General features: G+C 58.6%; 1 protein-coding gene across 20 annotated transcripts in view; it reads right to left on the reverse strand.

The window, feature by feature from the left end:
* Positions 1-16366, reverse strand: part of ARHGEF10L (Rho guanine nucleotide exchange factor 10 like) — a 155058-nt gene that overhangs the window by 67681 nt on the left and 71011 nt on the right. For 8 of the 20 annotated variants that reach the window (XM_014836162.3, XM_044769813.2, XM_070510922.1 and 5 more), the window contains exons 7-13: positions 15532-15701; positions 10849-10965; positions 7981-8089; positions 5356-5462; positions 3034-3111; positions 1855-2034; positions 783-899 (exon numbers count right to left, since the gene is read on the reverse strand). In XM_014836162.3, coding sequence (XP_014691648.2) covers positions 783-899; positions 1855-2034; positions 3034-3111; positions 5356-5462; positions 7981-8089; positions 10849-10965; positions 15532-15701 — 878 coding nt within the window. Of the gene's footprint in view, positions 1-782; positions 900-1854; positions 2035-3033; positions 3112-5355; positions 5463-6221; positions 6406-7980; positions 8090-10848; positions 10966-15013; positions 15123-15531; positions 15702-16366 lie in introns of those variants that run through there. The other 12 variants (XM_014836171.3, XM_070510924.1, XM_070510927.1 and 9 more) reach the window with 5 other exon arrangements.

Below are 16366 nucleotides of genomic sequence, written 5' to 3' on the forward strand. Positions count from 1 at the left end.
AGCCCCCATCCTCCTGCCTCTGACCTTTGCCCCACCACCCCTGCACCCGGAACACCCTCTTTTCCACCTCTACCCATTATAATCCCCCCAGAACCCATGTCAGATGGCACCCCACTGAGAAAGCCCCCGAGCCTCTTGGATCGGGGCAGTGGGCTCCTCGGCTGAGCCCCAGCTCCTAGCCTACCTGTGCCTTCCACTAGGCGGCACGCTCCCTGCAGGCAGGGTCTCATCTGATCCACCTGACTGCACACCCCAGGAAATGCGGGGAGCCTGGCCACAGCTGCACGAGGCCTTTGGTCCTTTAACCTCTGTTCTCCCAGGGGACCCCCAAGTCAAACTTTTGAGGAATTTCCTCACCCTTTTACAAATGAGGAAAAGGGATCAGTCCAGTGACAAGCTGAGCCACGCCTGGAGGCCCACCCAAGCCCCGCTAACCAGAGGAACGGGGCCGCACACTGCTGGGTCTACCCCCCCAGACCCACCGCCTTCTCACCCACCCCAGAGACGTCACAGGCTTCCCCTCCTGCCTTCAAAGCTCTGGGATGCCAAGCAGCTTACAGACACTTCAATCTTAATCATGCTCCTGTTGGGGAGCAGGAGGGACCCCCTGTCTCCCCACAGGACCAGGGGTGCCCCAAAGGAAAGAGGGGCGATGTCCAGACCAAAGTGACGATGTGACAGCCAAAGCTGGGCTGCAATGTCCCCTCTCTCCTGGGAAACCTTCCTGCCCCCACCATCACCAGCGCCCCACTGAGAGGGGCCCACACCACCCTCGGGCCCACCTTGAGGAACTCGAGGAAGGCAGGCTTGGTGAGACAGGCCTTCTTGATGATGGACATGGCGTTGGTGAAGTTGTTCACGTAGTCGCTGTACACGTCTAGCACCATGGACTTGGAGAACTGAAAAGGGCCGTGGGTGGGGGGGTCACATCCACATGAGGGGCAGGGAGGCCAGCCCCCCCAACTGCCAGCCCCAACTGTTCTCCTCCACCTGGAGATCCCAAGGAGCCTGGAGGTCAGGAACCTGTGACCCCACTGAGGAGAGGGAACCAGGCTCAGAGAGGTGAAGAGATGCCCGAGGTCGCAGGGAGGCAGAGGTGGGGCCGAGGAGAACCTGGCACGGCAGCCCCAGCCCTCCACCCTCAAGGACGGTGCTCCTGAGCCCGAGCCCTTGGACACACCGGCCAGGGCGTTGACTCTATTGAGCGCCGAGGTTTCAAAACATACATTTTTCCTTTTAGCAAAACTTAATTTACCTAAAACAGATCAAGGTGCAGTTCCACCGACTGGATCCCCTCCCCCATGAATCTCTCTGGGGCCCACAGACTTTGGTTTGAAAAACCACGAGTCCAGTGCACCCCTCCTTCCATGGATGGAGACCTGAGCCGGAGACAGCCCTGGAGCCGCCTGAGGTTGCACGACTGAGCTGGGACCAGGCCAGGCCTCCTGGAGCACCAACCAGAGCTCCCGCCCCGACACCCTGGGGCGGCCTCTGGGGGCCGAGGCCGAGGCCATGTGAGCATCTCCAAGAGCAGTCACTCTGCGAGGGCTCGGCAAGGGGCTTCAGACCAGCCCGGCAGCTGCCCACGGTGGCCAGCCTCCCAGAAGTGCTGCCACCTGAACAGAGCCAGGACAGTGCGCCGGCCTCACCACACCTGCAGACACCCCAAAGACACACTGGAGGCATGGCACCCACGCCAGCTTAGGCCAGGCTGACTGCGGCCCTGCCACCCTCTGACCGCACTGGCTTAGACAAGGTGACCAGGCGGAGGCGGGAGGCTGGCTGATGACATCCAGCTCAGGGCCGTGGTTTCTCCCTTGGCGAGCCACGGAAAGAGAGGGTAGGGACACCTACTGAAGCCACGAAGAGGTCCCCGATCTTCTCGGTGGCGTCCCACTCGGCCACGCGGGAGGACAGGGCGATCTGGAACATGGAGTGGCAGTGCAGGATCTCCTTCACGCGGAAGAACACTGCCTGGCACTTGCGGGCGCTCAGCGCCTTGGGCTCCATCTCCATCAGGGGGTTGCGGTAATCCTGCAGGGGTGGGCAAGGGTGAGCGCCCCTCCCAGCCCCCCACCCTCAAGGCAGCCCGGACAAGGCCAAGCAGAACTCAGAGGGCCCTGGGTGGCCCTGTCCTCACTCCCCACCTGTCCTTCCGGAAGGCTCTCCATGAATGTAACACCCCGACCCCTCTTTGCCCACCCACAACCCACCGCCATGACTCCTGTGTTAAGCTGGGACGGGAGAAAGACACCTGCCTGCAAGGAGCCCCCGGAGGCAGGCCCCAGGGTCCGGGCGGGCCCTGTTCTGCTCTGCCTACAACCCAGCCAGTCCGTCTAATCGAGCAGTGACAGGGACGTCACAGAAAGCTCCCTTGGCCCCCGGAACTAGAGCCCCCCTCTCCAGCCGGCTTTGTCAGGAACACGGGATGTTTTCATCTCCACCCGCCTGATGTCCGGCCTCCCCTCTGTGGATGGGAGGGAAGAGAAGGTGTTATTAGCACCCTCCAACCCCGACAATTCCCTTCCCTGGTGGCCTCATTCAGAGAGCCCCCAACATCCTGGAAGAGTCACCATCTCAGGAACGCAAACACGAGACCAGGTCGGCACGCCTTACTCAGGTCACACGAGCATCTACTGAGCAACCCCTGGACACCCTTATGACGAACGAGAGGGCACGTCCCCGCCTCAGAGAGCTCCAGGGTGACAGGGAGACCTGGCCCCACCCCAGGGGGCTCCCGGAGTGCCGACGAAGGCAAGGTCCCTTCCAGGCACAAGGCCCACAAGCCCTCGACGATCTGGGACAGCCCTTGTTGCACAGAACCCCAACTTTGTTTCAGAAAAGGCAGTCTTCCCACGGACACCAGAGCATCAGGAATTCTCGGTGTCCTCCACCTGGAGGTCCTGCTGTCCCTATGAAAGTGCTGGCCCTCCGCCCCTTCCCCTTAAAACTGCCCTCAGTCCCCAAAGGCTCCCTGTGCAGTGTCCCTCCAGGGTCCTCCCTGCCCTCTCCCCAGAGGCCCCGGCGTTGTACCTGGAGTACTCGCTTCAAAGACTCCACGTAGCTGCCCTCGCTCTGCACGATGGAGCCCAGGATGTGCCTCCGCACCACCTGCTCGGGCGGAAAACATGGTCAGCACCCGAGCCGACCACGGCACAGAGCGAGCCCCTGCGTGTGCAGAGCCCGGGTGACATGAAGGGGAGTCGCGATGCCCAGAGGAGCTGACAGCTGAGGGCAGAAGGGGCACGATCCTCCCAGAGCCCGCTCCTGGGACCACTGGGGCCTGGTGGGCCCGCACGTCCTCCCAGAGCCCCTGCTCGCCCCGGAGAAACACCTGTGCTCCCCAGACTGCAGGATGCGGGCAGGGGGCACCGGGACTCAAGACTCTGCCTGGCCTCTGCTTGCCAGGGATGGGGGAATCGCCACCTATCCGCCATGAGGACAGGCGGCCTTCTCCATCTTTGAATGACTCTAGTAGAAAATTCTTTCTTAGATAGAACTGAATCTCAACTCCCAGCACTCGTTGATCCAAACCTTAATCAATCCTTCTCCTACAAGATAGTCCCCCCGCCGACCCAGTGGGCTTCCCTGCCCCCTCGCCATCCCCATCTCTCTTCAGCAGGAATCAACATGTCCCTCAGGAGCAGCCTGACCAGCTCCCAGCCAGGAAGCCCTCCCCTGGACACGGCAGGGGAGGGGGGCAGGAGGCAGCAAACTTTGCTGCACAGTGGAATCACATGGGCATCTTTAAAAAATACTGTCCAATGGCTCCCACCCCAGACATTCTGACTGCACTGGTATGGGGTGCGACCTGGGTATGGGGGTGTTTAAAGCTTCCCAGGTGATCCTATTGTGCAGCGAAGCTGGGACAGAGCTCATGAAAGCTGTCCTATGTGAGGGTTGTCCAACGGGGAGCCTGTCCACCTTGGTCCAGGGCTGAGAGGGTGCCTGACCCCCAGTGCGCCACCCACAGCCATCCGGAGAGCATCAATCCAGACGCCCACCACCATCTCCCCTGCTCCCCTCTGCCGCCTCCCTCCTGCCTCCACACACCTTCTCCTCCCTTTCCACAGCCTGCCTGTGGCCCAGGCCTGCCCACGGCCCACACAGCCCCATGGCCGTGTGATGGGCCAGGCTGCTGTCCCTCACGCTGTCTCATAGTTGGATGCATTGTCAACCATCCCCAGGTGCCCCAGCTGTTCCCAGAGCAGCGTTCTCAAGCTCAGCACGTTGACCTTTGGGGCCTGGTAATTCTCTGTCGTGGGGACTATCCTGTGCACTGTAGGACGGTCAGCAGCATCCCTGGCCTCACTCACTAGATGCCAGTAGCACCCCAAGCTGTGACAACCAAGAATGTGACCAGACCAAAAATGTCCCCTGGGGGGCAAAATCGCCTTGATTGAGAGCCACTGGCCTGGAGTAACTAATACTGCCGGATCCAGGAAATGCAAAAGGCTCCCGAGGAGAGAGACTCAGCGAGCACCAGGAAGAGGAGCCCTGGACGATGAGCTGGAAGCCCGGGGTCTCAGCCGGCTCCAACAGCGACACTGGGCTGCACTGGGGAGGAGGGGTGTGTCAGCATCTCAGTGCCGGTCAGGGGCCAGGCAGGCAACAGAGACGACGGAAGCAGGTGGACAGACTCCCAAGAAGGGAGGTGGTAGCCACAGCTCCCTGATTTTCAAGAAGCCAAACATCAGGATTTTCTGCCAACCAAAAACTTGGCAAATCCCTTGACTGAGCTTGCGGCCCCGACCAGTCGCGCTCAGTGTCCTCACACCCAGAGGAAAGCGGGGGTCTCTCACCCTGTCCCGTGGCTGGGAAAGCCCACACTGGGAGGGAGTCAAGTGTGACTCTGCCAAGGTCCCAGAGCAAAGCCGCCCGATCTCAGTGTGATGCTCTGGGGGAAGGAAGACATTGCCCCAAGAACCCCAGCTCCTGGGAGATGCCCACGTGACTCTGAGGCCCAACCTGATGACACATGGAGGGAGGGGGTGCTGGGCACCTCCAGAGTCTCCCTGGAGTTGGATGAGCTCAATGCTTCTCAACCCTTTTTTCCTGCAGTCCCTTTCTTCAAACACCTTCATTTGAAACAGTTACACAGGAGCTGCTCTGGTTGCCATGGCAATGGGAAACACATGCTCTAAAAGCTGGGGCCCACCACCCCCCAGGACAAGGGCACAGAACCTGTGGAGTCCATTTGAGAAGTCCATGCAGCTGGTTGCAAAGGGACCCAGGAGCCCCCTGATCATCACTTCCCCTTCAAGACCCAGACGTTTGTGGCCCCAGGGAGCAGGCTGGGACCCCCATCTGCCCTTCCCCTGCAAATCCCACCCCCCAACCTCCCTGCTCACAGACCTGTTGAGGGCTCAGGCCATCGGGCATGGGGCCCAGCTCCGGGGCTGGGGGCTTGATGTCCGAAACGCTAACCTCCAGGAGCCCCATGTCCTCCTCCTCCGAGTCACCTGGAAAGGCAGACGGGCTGGTGACAAGTGCAAGGCGAGGACGACACGCCCTGCTCAGGCTCCAGGAGCTGGGACCCTCCCTAGACCAGGGTCCTGGGGAGGAGCAGCTCCCGGGGCCACAGGGGTCAGAGCCTCCCACTGCTACACCCCGTAGGAATTGTCCGTCCCTAAGCAGACGGGGGCAAGTGAGCGAGGGCACAGAGCCGCGGCCACGGGGGCTCAGTTCGCAGAGTCCATCTGCCAGAAGTCACTGTCCCTGCTCACACCCGCCTGCTCTGGCCTGGCGAAGGCCAGGCCGCCCATGTCCCCATCACTAGGCACTAAAAATAGTTTTTTCTGGATGCCTAAAAAAAGGGAGAAAGGAAGCCCAGAGAAGGACTGGGCTGTTTGGCTTTGTGTTTTCATCTCTCAAAAAAAAAGGCAAAGATTTAAAAGAGACGAAGTTCACTGGTGTCCAAGAAGGACATGTGGGCAGGAGTGGGGGCGTCTCAGATGGAGGACAGAAGGGGACAGGCAGGTTCGGGCAGAGAGGAAGAGGGGAGGTTGGGCAGAGTGTGGGAACCCGGCCTTGACGGTCTTAGCCCCCACGACAGAGACACAGGCCCAGGGAGACGGCCCCGGGCTGCTCTCGGCTCTGAAACCCGGCGGCGGTGGCCGTGGGCAGCAGGAAGTGGGTGCTGCGGGGAGGCTGGGAAGAAAGAAGAAGTGGCAGTAGCCCCAGGGGGCCGAGGGAGCCGGGACACCCAGGCTGGCCCTTACCTGAGCAGGAGACGGACGAGGAGGAGGAGGGACAGCGGACGACAGTGTGAGGGTGGGGGTGGTGAAGGCCCTCCTGCCTGGCCCACATGGCACCCCGGGCATCACTCCGCACCCACCCCAGCCGCCGGCCCCGCGGCTTCCTCTTCCCCCATGCGCCGCTGGGTAACATTCTTGGCCGGTGATTCGAGCCCTGCTGAGGCTATTAATAACGCTCTGGTGGGAGGGTGACTTAGGAAAGGCTCCGGGCTAACGGGAGGCGGGGAGGGCCTGGGAGAGCCCGCTGGCCGCCTGGTCAGCCTGGGGGTGGGGAGGATGACCAGCAACAGCTCCCAGCTGGCCAGTCCACCCCATCCTTTCTCCAGCCACTCCACTAAGTTTGGAGTGGCTCGTCGGCCTGTCATGTCCCTCCTCGGGAGCCAGGGCTCCCCCAAAGGTTTACACTGCATCAAGAGCAGGTGGTGGCGGGTTAAACCCATTTCACAGATAAGGAACCTGCACTCCGAGAGGGCAAGAACTGTGCAAGGTCACACAGCCAGGAGGCGTGGAGCCAGATCTGACCCGGGTCAGCGAGATGCTGTCCTAGCACCAGATACCTCCACTCAGTGACTGCCCACCGAGAACACCGCCTGCCACACAGGGGCCGAGAGCTGTGCTGGGCTCTTTCCACACACTTCCTTGGTCATCCCCACCATGGCTCCCTGAGACAGATGTCATATTAGCCCCATTGTGCAGATGAGGAAACTGAGGCACAGACAGGGTAAAATACACAACTTTTCAAGAGGGCACAGAGTCTCAAAGTTCTCCCTGGCTTGAATGCCTGTGCTGACCTGGCCCTGATCCCTCGCCCCTGCCCTCGCTCCAGCCAGATAAAGCCTCTTCCATCCCTTCCATGCCTGTGTGTCCCCAGACAAGTCACTGAACCACTCTGTGCCTGCTTCCTCACCTCCAAATGGGATCAGGACAGTCCTCTGTACCTGTTAGTGTTTATAAGGATAAAGTGAGGAATCGCAAAGCTCTTAGCAGGGTGCCCGGTACACACTAAATACTCGAAAGATGGTGATTATCACAAAATTCATTTCTTGGACATCTCATACTTCCCCACGTCCGGACCTTTGCAAATGCTCCCTCCTCCATCCGGAGCACCTGCTCCCTGCGCCATTTCCCGCTGCCTGACTCACCTGGGTCTCCCTCTCCTTATGTTCTCAGCCCTTCCCTGGCCTTTCTTTCTCACATTCCATACTCATTTCCTTCGTGCTTCGGCTATGGTACCCCACCTCCCGCCATGGTACCCCACCATGCGGCTCATGGATCACTACGGTCATCTCCTGTTTACATGCCTGTCTCCCTCACTGCACCAGGAGCTCCTGGAGGAAATGCTGCTTAATTCATCTTAGTGGCCCTGCACCCAGCAAGGGGCATGGCACTTGTTAGGTGTTCAATCAATATTGGCTGGTGGATGGTGGAGAGATGGGTGGATGGACAACGGAAGGAATGAATGGGAGCACCCAAAGATGAGGCCAGGGGAGTCGGACAGAGCAGGAGGCAGGCTGAGGCAGAAGGCCACAACAAGGAGCAAGGGCAGGGATGCAGAACGGAGAGAGGCCCCACCTCTCCCAGAAGAGAGGGCCACCCTGCCAAAGCAGGGAAGAGGATGAGACCAGTTCCCACCCCCATAGCCAGAGGGGCCCAGACACCAAGTGACCCCACTGTCACAGGGCTGAGCACCGACCCTCCTCCCAGTTGGGCCCAAGAGCCTCACCGAGGACGTCTTTTCTGTGCAAGAAGGACACTTTGCGCATGACGGCAATCCTCGTCTTCTCCAGCCCGTCCTTGGTCCCGCTCTTGGCGGCCTTCATGAGCTGGGTCATCTGAGCAAAGGCAGAGGGCTCATCAGAGGAGCTGAGGGAGGCCCTGGGACACCTACCGCCAGGGCCACCAGCCCCACCTAGACCTCCTGGCCCAGCCTGCAGCCATCGGGACTCCATGGCCCATTTCCCCCAGGGAGGTGGGCAGCAGAGGCCAAGAGAGACAGCGGGGTAGTGCACCCCAAGCCCTCCTGGACGGGGTGAGAAGGGGCATTCATACCCAGGGGATTTCCCTCTTTATGAACAAGGGGAGGTCCTACCGACTTTTTCCCTTTGGGACAAATGATGTGGGTAGGTACCAAATTAAGAAGATGGTGTGACACTGAGGAAATGGCTCAAGGCCTGGAGCCCTAGGTGCGGGTCAAATCCCAGCTGTGCCACTTCCCAGCGGCGTGACTCTGGACAAGTCTTAACCTTGCTGAGCCTCAGTTTCCCCACTGAGACTCGCCAGGGTCTGTGAGGACGAAACTGACAGGGTCTGGGAAAGCGTGCTGAGCAGTGAAACGAGCTGTACCAATGTCAGTGGTTACTTTAGGGGTGACTAAAAAGAAGGGAGGACCCCATCCCACCTGCTGAGCCCCAGTGAGGAAGCCTTGCCCCCAAAACACCAGGTTTCTTACTGAGCCCAGGAGCGGGGAGGCAGAATTGCAGGGTGGGGAGCGACCCGTGGACACCAGCACAGCAAGCCAAGCAGAGCTCGAGGCGCGGGGGGGACGGCATGCCCAGGAGGAAGAAGCGGGCATCCTGGGCGCTGGCGGGGGGGGGCCGGGCCTGCAAACAGAGCTGCTGTCCCCTAACTCATTCTTCTGTCCCCTCAGCCTCCAGCCCCCAGCCCAGCCCTGGCATCTTCCCCGACACACAGCCAGGGCTGTCCGATAGGACTTTCTGCAATGATGGAAATGCTCTCTATCTGTGCTGTCCAGTACGGCAGGCACTAGCCACACGTAGCTTCTGGACACTGGAAAGTTGGCTGGTGTAAGTGAGAATGCAAATTCCTGATTATGTTTAATTTTAATTAATTTCGATTTAAATAGCCACATGGCTGGCATAACGGATAGTGCAGTTCTGGGGAAACCCTCTCCTTCCTGAAGCTCTGCTGGGAGGGGGTGGGGAGCACTCGGCTGCAGGGTCTCTGGTCTCTGCTCACCATCACCTTCCCCCCAAAAGCCCCTTGGTCCCCACTTAAGGGCCCGGGCACCTCCTGGGGGTCTGGGCGAGGAAGGTTTGCCGAAAACCACGCAGGAGCTGGGGCTGCGGGCAGGGGGCGGCTTTTCAGGAACAAGGCCGAGTTTCTGGAAACTATCATCGGGGGAAAGGGAAGTCCTCTAGCCCCTCCCTGCGTCTGGATGGCACAATCCTGGAGCAGTGGTGCTCGGCCTTTCGTGGGCTGGTCACGACTGCCCGTGAGAATCTAACGAGAGGGAGAGATGTTGACCCCAAAAACTGCACAGAGGTGCTCAAACTCTTCCGGGGGGCTCACAACCTCAAGGTTGGAAACCTCTGGTCCGGAGCCCAGTTCCTACCCTGGCAGAAAGCCATTAAGGGGCTGTCCTAGGAACCCCAAAGTGATCTTTGGGGGAACCATCGGAGGCCCTTCTCTTGGCAGACACTGTGGAAGGTGTCCCTGAGTCAACCTGCCACCTCCACCCAGCTTCACAGTGCAGAGGCCAGGGCCGGGGCACCTGAGAAGTTAAACCAGCCCCCACCCTGGGTCACGGGCCTCTCGGGGAGTCTGTAAAAGGGCCATGCAAACTGTGAAGTACCTTCCTCAGGTTCTGATGAAAGAGCCTACAGGACAGAGGGTGCGCCGGCTTTGGCACAGACCCAGGATTGAACCCCAGCTCTGCCGCTGACCACTGGGGTGACCAGCAGCTAGGAACTTCAGTCACCAGCCTCACTAAGGCTAAGTGACAGCAGTAAGACAGCTGCCTCCCAGGTGCCCTGGGGACAAAACGGTCAGGTGTGCAAATAATAAAGCCACCATCCACTGAGCTCTGAGGCTGTGCCAAGAGCAGCACTCAGCACCCTACAGATCTGGCTCCTCTAATCCTCACAGCCACCCCGGGGGCTGGTCCTGTTAATGCCCCCATTTCACAGACAAGGAAACCGAGGCTCAGAGAGGTCAAGAGGCCTGCCCAGGATCACACAATGAGGAAGCGGTGGGACTGCGATTCAAACCCAGGACTGCGGGCCCCAAAAAAATCCACAGCACACAGTAGCTGCTCAATTAATGGAAGCCACTGCTGTCAATATCATTATCCAGAAGTCTGAGTCCCATGTAGGGAGAGGGTACTCGATTTCTCCTACAGGTTCCTTACCCTGGATCTCTCTGAACAGCTCGGAGGGGGAAGAGTGTCCAAGGTCACCAACACTCACATTTTTCAAAGCGTAACCCAAACCCACCTGCCATAGTTATCAAATACGCAGATTCCTGAGCCTTGGTCCAGAACTGCAGATCAGCATCTCTGCAGGTGGAGCTCAGGAATCTGCATTTTCCAAAGCACCCCCAGGCCATTCTGAGGACCCTAAAGTTTGAAAACCCACCCAGGAATTCTTGTAGATGGCGAAGGTTTCACTTGAGGGTGAAAGAAAGAGGCAAGAACATGGACAGGAACAGAGCCGGCTTACGGCATAGACCAGTTCCCGCAGAGATGTGAGATGCGGCCAGTGCCAGGTCTCGGGGGCAGCCCTGGGACTCAGGCCCACCCTCTGCGGCCCCAGGAGCAGAAAGAAAGGACCTGGGAGGGACAGACAGACAATACCTTACAATCGTACTTGTGCTTCAGCTCCTGCATGTCTCTCCCCCCAACTCTCAAAGCCAAGATGTCTCTCTTAGTCCTGGCGTATCTCTCCTTTAGCCTAGTCAGGTCTGGAGAAAGCTGGAGCCCCCAAGCGGCCAGGCAGAAGGAGAGCAGCAGGTGAGAGGAGCAGGCGGGACAGGGAGGAGACAAAACATGGACATCAGAGGAAAAAGGAGAGTCAGGTAAGGTGGCAGAGGGACCACTCGGAACAGGTAGGATTTGGGACCTGGGGATGACCAGGGCCAAGCAGCAGTCCGGCCAGGCTCTTGCCTGGAATCGGATCCTGCATGGAATCGGCTCCAGCAGCATCGAACCCAAACATGCCAGGCAGCCAGGTGCTGGTCTCTGCAGCAGGGAATCCTGCTGCTGGGGAGGAGCTGGGAGGGGAACAGCCCAGGCCCCCGTCTCTCAGGGAAGGGGAACAATGCTCGGACTGTGTCTTAGTCATCTCCCCATCCCGGGGGCCCAGCACAGGGCTCGTGATACAGGAAGCTCTCAGCAAGTTTGTGAGATGGATGGACGGGTGGAACAGTGGGCAAGGGGATAAATGGATGCACGAGCAAACGCGGAGAAAGACAGGTAAATGAACAGAGGGATGGCTGGACAATGCAAAGATGGATGGGCAGATGGACAGGCTCATGGATGGAGGGATGGGTGGACAGACAAATGGCTGGGTGGGCAAATTAGTTAGGTGACTGTGTAGCAGGGTAAATAGATGGAGGGATGAACAGTCAGATGAATAAATAAAAGGATGGATGGACTGGTGGATGGATAGAGGCAGTGCTGTGCTGGTAAATATTTAACGACCAGTTCTCCAGGAGAAAAAGCCCTGCCTTGCAGCATTTCCACGGTGTGAATGCTCCCACCTTGGCCAATTCAAGCTAGCGACATGACTGAAGGTGGAGTCAGAAGGAGAGGCACACAACTGGCTCCTGGGCTCTCGTGAGCTGGGCGGCGCTGGCTCCAGCACGCCGCTGGAGGAAGGGCGGATGAACAGAGGGAGGAGTCGACGGAGGAAGGGAGGGAGAAATGGAGGGGTGGGCAACAGGATGGAAGGATGGATGGATGACTACCTTACATACGACCTGGGAAGACAGACGGATGGACAGATGAGCAGATAGACATTCAAATGCATGAACTGTATGAGCAATAGTGACATTTGGTGAAGTACATGCAAGACGGAGACAGGTACTACTTCTAGAGACGTCGACAAGCAGAGGAATCAAGAGTATGAGCTCTGGAGGCAGCCGGGCCCAGAGTCAAATCACCGCTCCCCACTTACCAGCTGCAAAAGTCTCTTTACCTCTCTGAGCTACAGCTGCCTCACAGGTAAAGTGGCCACAACAATAGCTTCACACAGTTATTGAGAAAATTAAACGGACAATACACATAAAGCCCAGAGCTTAGGAAATGTTCAAAAAATGGAAGCCATTGGGCCAGCCCTGGTGGCCTAGTGGTTAAGTTTGGCGTGCTCCACTTCAGCAGCCTGGATTTGGTTCCTGGGTACAGACCTACACCAACTCGTCTGTCAGTGGCCAGGCAGTGGTGGCAGCTCGCAATCAAAAAGAGGAAGATTGGAAACATCTGCTAGCTCAGGGCAAATCTTCCTCAGGAAAGAAAAAAAATGAAGGAAGCTATTACTATACTATCTTTCAAATAATAAGTCATTATTTGTTGACTAGATGGATAGTTATTTGGATGGAGTGTTGGATGGTTGAATCGATGGATGGATGGATGGATAGGTGGATGGAAGGAAGGATGGACAGAGGGACGGAAGGATGGAAGGATGGAGGGACGGAAAGATGGATGGTTGGATGGAGGGATGGAAGGATGAAAGGATGAAGGGACAGAGGGATGCATGGATGGATGGACGGACAGATGGACAAGGTATTTTCCCTCAAAGCATATGTGATGTGGAGTTGCAGCTGGCTGTGTGACCCTAACCAGATCATCTAACCTCTCTGAGCTTCTGCCATTTAGGTTCTCTGATCAACAAAATGAGACTCTTAATGCAAATAATTCTAACCACTCTACAGTATTAGAAACATTAAATGAAACTGCTTTGGAAACTATACCACACGAGGCAAGTGTTCACTATTATGTGAGGAAAGAGCAGGACAGGGATCCTTCTGAGAGTTACTCAGACTCCCAAAAAACTGGGGAGCTTGGGGTTTGTACCAAGTCCTATTTCATGTATAAATAAGATGTTGACACAATAAAATCAGAAAGCCCCTGGGCCTTCTGATGCCCCTCCGCTGCTCTAAGGGTCAGAAGAACTGGGATGGGAGGTAAACTGTAGAACTGGCCAGATCAGACCAGGGGAGTGAACAAGGCTGAGGTCAGAGCTGACACTCGTGCCCAGTCTGCTGGCCAGCTGGACACGGTGACCTTGATTATGAAGAGATCATAATCAGAAAGTGGAAGAGCTCAACGCAACCCACTGCACAACTGGAAAAACCGCCTCCCACTGACCATGAGCGGCGGCCAGCAGGAGCTCGTTCACATAAGAGGACCGGGCTCCTGCTCACATCTGGGTCAGCTGCTCCCAAGGAGGTCCCTCTGCAGACCCTCAGTCACTTTCTTTGGCAAAAATTTGCGGACTGAGGGCTGGCCTCTGGAGACATCTGGAGGAGGGGCTCCACTCGCTCTCTGGCAGCTGGGCAGGGCGCCAGGGCCCTGGTCAGACTCCAAGGACAGGGCAAAACCCTTCCGTAGACCTCTGCTGCCCGGCGCCCCACAGCACACACAACACAGCCAAAGAGCGGTGGCCTGAAACATGCAGCGGCTGCAGCGCCAGGTGCGGGAGCAGGTGCACCGAGCAGCTCAGGAGGGCAGAGCACCGCGGTGGGGCCCGGCGGGGTTTCCGGGCAGAGCGGACCACAGGAAAGGCCCCTCCACAATCCCGTCTCCCTGGGCGCCTGCTGTCCGGGGAGCAGGAGGGGCTTGGCCCACGGCCAGAGAAAATGTCCTCGTGGTCAGAAATTCCAAAAACTCGGCCAAGTTGTTTGTCTGCTGGGGAAGAGCCCAAAGCCCCCAGCGTGAGGGTGTGAAGGACAGGAGCTCAGGGGCAGCCCCCAGAGACCCCACCCCTGGGGCCAGCCACAGGAGGGCCAGCCCAGCAGTTGTCAGGGTTCTCTGTGGGCCCCTTGTATCCCCTGGGGGCAGAGCGCTGGTTAAAAAGCAGATTGCTGGGCCCCACCCAAACCCTGAACCAGGGTCCCTGGGAGCAAGGCCTGGCGTCTGCGATGGCAACCAACTTCCCCTGTGGTCCTGATGCCCGCGCCAGTCTGAGGAGCACCCCTGGAGAGCCCAGATTCAGTGCCCCATGGCTCCTACCCTCTCAGAGGGGCCTGCAGTTCCCTCCTGGTCCCAGCAAGAAGGCAGGGGCCTGGGGAAGCGGCTGTGGGTGATTAGGAGGGACAGCCAGGGACTGAGAATAGCTCCTCTGGCTTCTGTACCCCAGCTCCCAACTCACCTCTCAGAAGCATCCTCAGATTGGACCCTGGATTGCCAACCCCTTGGACTGGCACCCACCCATGTCAGACAGGTGGCCACAGGTACCCGGGCTTGTGTTAACAGAAAGGCATTTTTGTCTTCATTTTTGACAAATTGTTTCATATTTCAAATCTCCTCCTAGACCACAAGGGTTCCCGGAGCCTGGGTCGGGTCTCCCTGTCCCCGGGTACCCCAGCCCACACCCCATGGGCCTGGTGGGGGCACAGTAGGTGTCACAGATGCACAGCTTTTTCGCTAGCAAGACATCAAGTCTGTTTTCTGTGGCCCAGCCCACGGAGGCCCAGACATGCGGAGCTCAGGGTTCAGGAGAGACCTGCTCAGCCCCCAGGCTTCCCACGGACTTGGGGAGCCCGTCTTGATCTGAGGAAAGCTCACCTCGACACTCCTAGGTGTGGGTGCTGCTCTGGCCAGCATCCCTCTCTCAGAGGGGATCCCCAAATTCAGAAAGGGGCAGGAGGCACTAGGAAAGACTTGGAGGACCCCAAAATCCCAGCCCGGGCCTGGGGCCCCCCGCCTTGTCCCTGCCCAACCTTCTGGCAGGACTGGCTGAAGGGTGAGCCCACCTGCCTGTCTGTGTCATTTTCAAAGGAGCTGGGAAGGACCCAGTCACCTGTTGGGGGGCAGGGCCTGTCTGCAAGCAGCTGCTCCCATTAAACCCCACATCTCAGCATGGATAGCATCTGCCTTCTGGTGGCTTCTACAGAACAGATGGGAGGAGCAAGGCAGCCACAGGAAAGGAGGAAGCAGACAATCGGTCTTCCTTGCGGCTTCCTTGGCTCCCTCTGTGAAATCGGCAGAGTGAGCCCGGCTCCAGGCAGAAACACCGGAAGAGACAGGCGCACGGATGGCACGTTGAAAGGCCCTGGAGAGAAGCATGGTCTTAGCAGCCCAGAGGGTTGTGTGGACCTGAGATTGGTCTGAGAAGGCATCCCGCAGGGCAGGGAGATCGAGCAGATTCAAGCCAAGTGCCAGCTCTAATCAGAGGGGTTGGGCTGCCTGAAGCACGGTGTTAAGGAGGATTCTGAAGCCAGATCTGAGCCCAGGAGCATAGGACCAAATGCCAGGGTCTGCCACAGGAATGGAGCGGGGGCAGCACCTGTGCCAGAGGAGGGATGCCCCGCCCCTCACCTTGGGCTGAAAGGACACTCGGTGCTTGGCGGGCTCTGCCTCCGGCTTGGCCTCCTCCCCGGAGTCCTCGCTGTAGCTCTCAAACTCGCTGGAGCTCCAGCCTAGGTCCTCCGCCTCCCGGGGCGTCCTGTCCTGGTGCGCATCCTCATAGAGCAGGTTCCTCTCCACCCCTGCCGGCCAAGGGACAGGGCTGGTGAGCGCAGGCCCCGAGGCCAAGCCCACCAGACCCACTTTCTGAGGCCCGGCAGGTGGGCAGGGGGCGGTGCAGGCCCAGGTCCTGGGGCCCCAGCTCCACTTCCTCATCCATAAGAAGGAGGCGATGACAACACAAAGTCCACCCCACAGAGTGAGGAGGACACGAAAAATGCAGAAAAGCACAAGAAATGTGCTGGGGTCACGACGGCACGCTAACTTCCTCCCGCTGTCAGCATGACTTTGCTGGGGTCTGAGTGCTCATTCTGGGCCTCCTTGGCACTTCTTAGTGGAAAAGAGAAGATGTGACACCCAGTCCTGACCTCAGCATCCTCGAGGGTGAAACGGAGATGGTCGTGAGCGTTAAGAGTTTCCCGTGTGGGTCCAGGATGGTCCGATAGGGGGCGCGCCTGGCCCAGCATCCAGGAGCATTCCCTTCTCCAAAACCCCACAGGAAATGCCTTGGACAGAAAACTGGGACAAAGACCTGAGTCCACTGGCCTGGAGGAGCAGGGGCCACCAGGGCCTGGCACTCTTGGGGTCCCCGTCAAGTTGGCTGGGAGATGCGGCTTCCAGGCTGAGGTTTCCGGGAAAGCCACTTTCCCGGGCAGAACACGGGGTCCCGGCCCAGCCCCAGCTCCAC

Source organism: Equus asinus, chromosome 5 (assembly GCF_041296235.1).
Source record: "Equus asinus isolate D_3611 breed Donkey chromosome 5, EquAss-T2T_v2, whole genome shotgun sequence".
Lineage (NCBI taxonomy): Eukaryota > Metazoa > Chordata > Mammalia > Perissodactyla > Equidae > Equus > Equus asinus.